This window comes from Myotis davidii, unplaced genomic scaffold, assembly GCF_000327345.1.
Source record: "Myotis davidii unplaced genomic scaffold, ASM32734v1 scaffold934, whole genome shotgun sequence".
Lineage (NCBI taxonomy): Eukaryota > Metazoa > Chordata > Mammalia > Chiroptera > Vespertilionidae > Myotis > Myotis davidii.
This window is the reverse complement of record NW_006285798.1, coordinates 862,136-868,074: the sequence shown is the minus strand read 5'-3', so window position 1 is coordinate 868,074 and position 5,939 is coordinate 862,136. Positions and strand designations below refer to the sequence as shown.

The 5,939-nt window shown below is 57.8% G+C and overlaps 1 protein-coding gene across 2 annotated transcripts in view; it reads right to left on the bottom strand.

Annotated features, from left to right (window-relative positions):
• Window positions 1–477: 477 nt before the first annotated feature.
• Window positions 478–5,939, bottom strand: part of SBK1 (SH3 domain binding kinase 1) — a 54,623-nt gene continuing 49,161 nt past the window's right edge. Inside the window, exons 2-3 of one of the 2 annotated variants that reach the window (XM_015559506.1) lie at window positions 2,442–2,674; window positions 478–1,166 (exon numbers count right to left, since the gene is read on the bottom strand). In XM_015559506.1, the coding sequence (XP_015414992.1) occupies window positions 862–1,166; window positions 2,442–2,667 (531 nt within the window). In that variant the 5' untranslated portion in view covers window positions 2,668–2,674 and the 3' untranslated portion in view covers window positions 478–861. Of the gene's footprint in view, window positions 1,167–2,441; window positions 4,000–5,939 lie in introns of those variants that run through there. The other variant, XM_006756855.2, reaches the window with a different exon arrangement.

Sequence of the window (5,939 nt, the reverse complement as noted above, 5' to 3'; positions counted from 1 at the left end):
CCCGCCCATCCCCCCCAGCACCGGCCGCCCTCCCGCACCGACCAGGGCATCGCTGGTCCCTGTCTGGCCCTTTCCCCAGTAACTGCAGCGACAGGCGGCACTGAGCACCTACCACGGGCCACCTGCTGTGTGAAGCACCCTATCTGTCCTGTCTCACCAACTCCACAGGGGCTCCTATTACCCCCATTTCTCTTGTAGGGACCCCGAGGCTGGGAGAGACCTAGTCCAGCGGTTCTCAACCTGTGGGTCGCGACCCCTTTGGTGTTCGAGCGACCCTTTCACAGGGGTCGCCTAAGACCATCAGAAAACACATATGCAATTACATATTGTTTTTGTGATTAATCACTATGCTTTAATTATGTTCAATTTGTAACAATGAAAATACATCCTGCATATCAGATATTTACATGATGATTCATAACAGTAGCAACATTACAGTGATGAAGTAGCAACGAAAATAATTTTATGGTTGGGGTCACCACAGCATGAGGAACTGTATGAAAGGGTCGCGGCGTTAGGAAGGTTGAGAACCACTGACCTAGTCACTGATCAGTAGGCGGCAGAGCAGATTCAAACCTGGCACAGCCAGCAGCAAAGCCGGTGCCGGGACCCTCCTGCTTCCCCACTCGGCAGCTGCTCCGGGGGCCTCTGCGGCCCTGCGGCCTCCCTGTCGGTGCCTCCACCTGGGCCTTCCCAGCTGCAGAGGCCGCTGTTGGCCCTCATCCCTCACTCTAGCTGCTCCTCCCAGTGCTCATCGCGGTCTGTCATCTGGCTCACTGCCCAGTGTCCGTGTCCCCCATGAGGACCAGGACCGGACCTTGGTCTTGTTCACTGTGAACCCCCGGCCCTCCCAGCAGCGGCTCAGTAAATACTCATGGAGTAAATGAGTGGCCTGACTCCTCCCAACCCACACTCTGGGGCCCTGGAGACCGGCTCCCCTCCCTCAGCCACCGCCCCAAGTACCTGCGGAGGAATGATGTCGAACAGGTCCCCAGCAGGCGCATACTCCTGGGCAAAGACGTAGCAGTCCTCGGTCTCAAACACCACGTCAAAGACCTTGATGATGAAGGGGCTGGAGGAGAGGCTGTTGGTGATGCTCACCTCCCGCAGGAAGTTCTTCAGCTTGGTTTTGCTCTTGTTCACAAATTTCAGCGCCATTTTCATGCCTGGCAGGGCAACAGTGGTGAAGGCCCCCGCTCCTGCCCTCCTGTACCTGACACCCCCCATGCCTGTCTGCACAGCCTGTCCCAGGCACAAGGCAAGATGGGGTCCCAGAGGGCAGACCCAGCGAGGGGAAAGCACTTGCCAAAGGCCGTGCAGCAAGTCAGGGCTCAAGCTGGGTCCTCTGCACCCAGCCTGCAGCTGCCCCACCCTTTCATTTTCCTCCTGACACACTAGACTTATTTAGCGCGTTTGTCTCCCCCAACAAGAACACAACTTCCCAAGAGCAGGGACCTTTGCTTTGTTTATTGCTATATCTCCAGCGCCTACAGGAGTCTGGCGCACAGTAGGTGCTCAACAAATGTTTGTTTAATGGATGAGTGAATGAGAAGGAATTAAACACAGGGAGGTGAGGGCCTGCAGGGCACATACTAGTATCTGACTGTGTGCTCGGGCAGGCACCTGTGTATCCACAGAGCACTTGCCTTGCCTTCAGCAATTCACATTCACAACTGACTCCTCCCAGTGATCCTATGAGCTGGGCACTAATGCTACCCCATTTTACAGAGGATGAAACCTGGGCACAGAGAGGTTAAGTCACGTGCCTAAGGTCACACAGCAAGCAGGTGGCAAAGCTCAGGTGACCTCATGTCCAGTGATCTTCCTGCTGCCTTCAGTCGGCATAGAGCCCCCTGCCCCAGGTGTGTGCAAATGTGGGAGCTCATGCAGGCCCCACCTGCGACTGAGTGGGCACTGCTGTGAGCCTACAGTGTGGGGAAGGCAGCAAGTTCTGTGGTTACGTGAGAAGGCTCTGGACCTGAGGCCTGGGGCCTCATCCTAGCTCAAACCCTCTGCATGGCCTTGACTGAAACTCTCTGAGGAATGGAGCTTGCCACGTTGTTCTCACCGGGTCATCACCCACCCTCCTCAAAGCAGGTGCCCTGTTCTGGAGGACCCACAGTCTGTCCATCTCCCTGGGGTCAGCTATCACTGATAGATATGCTGGTGATTCTCCCATCACCACCACCAGTCCGGACCTTGACCTCCTCCTGAGCTCCAGATGTCCTGGGATGCATCCTCTTGGCTGTCCCAAAGGCATCTCCAGGTTCCTTTGTCCCTTCTGCCTGTTGCTCTCCTCCCTGGGCCACTCAGGCTGCATCCTCTTCACCTGGACCACTGCCTCTCCTCCCTGCTAGCCTCCTGGCCCCCGCAGAGAGCCCCTGAGAGCCCCAGCTAAGTCCCCACCCAAGCATGACACCAGCCGCCTTACAGATACTCACCTGTGCCCTTGTGGGCCACCAGGTCAACCTTCCCATAGGTGCCTTTACCCAGCTCCCGCACCAGTTCGTAGTGCTTGGTGACATCGCTAGCAGCCAGGGTGCGGAGGGTCAGGGCCTGCATGTCTTCAGTGAGGAGGGGCACGCCTGCCCCCAGCCCAAGGGCCGTCCCTGGCCCACAGCAGGGCAGAGCGCGGGGTGGCTCGGGCTCTGGGCAGCCCACGCTCATCTTCTCCCTGTTGTGGGGGGTGTGGCATCAGGTCAGGCCCCATTCTCCACCTACCTTTTCCTTCCCCAGCACCTAGAACCCCTGGAGGCCAGATGCCAGGCCCAGGATGACCACAATGGGCAACAAGCCTTTTGCTGCATTACCTTCCCCAACGCTTCCGGACCAGCTGAGCTGGCACCCCCCAGAGACAGTCACTGCCACCGGCCCCCACTTGGGTACTGCCAGCCTATCTGTCTCCTGCTGTCACCCAGACCCAGTGTCAGGGACGGTACTGACACAAAGACACGCCGTAACTCTTCCTCTGAGCAGCTAGAGGTGACCTCCAAAAGTGGTTTGCTATTCAGCTGACCCAGAAAACCCCACAAAATCATGCAAATCAAGAGGTTCAAATCTTCATGTTCACTCTACAGAAGCAATGTGTGCCATTCGTCGTTACAATGACGGAGCTGGTAGGTGTGCCCAGGCCAAACAGTGGGGCTGGACACGGGGCCGGTGGCCAAAACGGAGTGCTGAATTTTTGCTGCATGTGCTTAAAAATGCAGAGTAATGCAGAGCGCAAGGGCTCAGATGTAGATTATCTGGTCATCGGGCACATCCAGGTGAACAAAGCCGCCAAGATGCGGGCAGAACATACAGAGCTCACGGCGGGTTAACCCGCACGAGTTCTCCCTGCGGCACTGAGAGGTCCCTGCTGAGAAAGGACAGGCAGCTCCTATAGCAGTGGAGGAGGGGTGAGCAGGAGAAAAAGATGTCCTAGAAGGAATGGAAGGAACAAAAGCTTCCGGCCCCACAATAAATTCAGCATCAAATAAATAGTGAGAGCGAGAGCGAGAGCGAGAGAGAGGAAGGCATGCCAGGGACGGAGTTCACAGAAGTGGTCCCATTCACAGTGCTGATCAGCACCTGCCCTCGGCCAGGTGCCACAGGGCCCTGGGGACACTGCACTGGACACACAGGTAAGAATCCTGCCTCGAGGGACTTACCTTCCGGGAGGTGGGTAATACACCTGGTGAACAGATGAAGTATATATTACGAGAAAAGGGGATATGGGCTGTAGACAAAAATAAGGCAGGAGTGGGGAAGGCCAGGTCTGAGGGCAGAGGTCATGTTATCAAATATGTCAGCCACAGTCTCAGAACACTCTGGCAGATGGTGCAGATATGGCCACACACCCACCACAGCTTATAATCCCTCCGCCACCACAGATGACAGCACAGGCAGCTGAGGTACACAGAGTCACAGCTGGAGTCCCAGAACCCTGCCTGGGCCCCAGACACGAGGACAGAGCGCCTGTCCCCCAGACCCGCCCTCCCCCACTTCCACTGACCCCTTCAGTGTCCACGCCCACTCCCTAGAGCAAGGGTCCTCAAACTACGGCCCGCGGGCCACATGCAAATACAAATATTGTATTTGTTCCCGTTTTGGTTTTTTACTTCAAAATAAGATATGTGCAGTGTGCATAGGAATTTGTTCATAGTTTTTTTTTTTAAACTATAGTCCGGCCCTCCAACGGTCTGAGGGACAGTGAACTGGCCCCCTGTTTAAAAAGTTTGAGGATCCCTGGCCCAGAGGTACAGGTTGTCTCCAGATGGTGTTGGGGGCCGAGACCTGCAGTGGGGAGTCCAGGCCTGGGTGACAGTGAATCCTGGGCCTGCATTTCTGGTCTGATGGGGGGAGGGCTAGACTGGGGAGCTGGGTGTGCAGCAGCAGGAGCGGCCGGCACTGCGCGCTCGGTGCCGACAGGAGCCTGCCTCTTCGGAGCCTCCTCTGCTCCCCGCACGCCCCTCGGCCTCCATCCCAGGTGTGCCACCCAACACCCTCACAGCCACCCTTTGCAAAACCACCCATGGCGGAGAGAAAGCAGACTTGGAGCCAGACGGCTGGCTTTGAACCCCAGCTCTGTCACTCGCTAGCGGGTTGGCCTTGGGCAAGGTACTTCATCTCTCTGTGCCTCCGTTTCCCACCTATAAGGAGGATGAGTCCCTTCTCCCTCTGGGCTGTTGTGAGGATCAATGAGTTGAAAGACGTGAAGTGCTTGGTGTCTGGCCCAAAGAGTGCTTGCTCTCTGTGTGAGGTGTGCGGTTCAGTATAATCTACATTCTCTCTGGCTGCGCTCGACCAGAGGCTGGGAGCAGGGTGAGTTCTCCGTGAGCCGGGCATCCTCACCCTGGCTCAGCCGCTCTCCTAGACCCAAACCCTCCTCTGCTTTCCCCTTCCCTCTGCACGACCCAGCCTCCCACTTCACAGGGAGGAGGAACATCAGGAGGGAACTTCCTGGCCTCCCACCCAGCCCCATCTGCAGTCTCCCAGCTGGCTGGGAGCTGGGGGCCCTCCTCCCTCCTCAGCTTGGCTCCCACCCTTCCTCCTCAGGATCCTGCCCCCCTACCCAGCCCCCCCCCCTCCATTCATGAATAAGCCTGTTCCAATAGAAGCTTCCCCTGCCCACTGCTTTTCCTCTCCTACTTCTCTCAGCCTGAACATATGCCAGGAGACCATCTGAAATGCCACATGAATGCCCTCAGTGTCTCTAGCCCATGTCAGACCCCCAGAGGGGGGGATGGTGGCAGGCCCCCAGAGACCCAATCCTGTCCTCTCCCTCTACCTCCCCCAGTGTGGTGAACCCGACCCGGCCATACACCGTCACCATGTCTCTGCAACCCCAGCGCCTGGCTGGGTAGCATCCGGCCCTCTGGCTGCAGTCACCAGATGGTGTTGGGGCAGAGACTACAGTGGGAGCTGGGCTAATGTGGGTGCTATCTCCCACCATAGTCTTCCCTGGTTTCAGGGCTGGAAGGGGTCAGCTCTCCCACCCCCTGTCAACATCCACCCCGCCTGGTGGAGGATCCCGGGGACACTGAGGCCGCCTTCTGTGGAGTGTGGGGCTCTCCCCAGGGGTGCTGATGAGCACACGCCCTCTGCTGCCCACTAGGCTGCTCCACTTCTCCTGAACTGTGTGGACCCCCCAGGGCCGCTGAGGTGGGTGGGCCCATGTGCAGGCACATGTACACACGTGTGCAATGCTCCCACTTCGGGCTGTGTCCACATCACTGGGGAGCTTGATGGGCAGCTGCAAGGTGCTGGGAGCCCTTCTTTGCTCCCTCCTGCAGGGTCTGCTGGTGCCTGGCTCCTCCCTGCTACTCTGGCTTCAGAGTTGCCCTGGGTGGGCACCAGGCTGGGTCAGGGGCACAGCCACAGAGTGGATTTTAGCCCCACCATTTGCCCCCTCACCCCAGGTTCAGTTCATGCTGACCACTGCCCTGCACCGCCTCTCT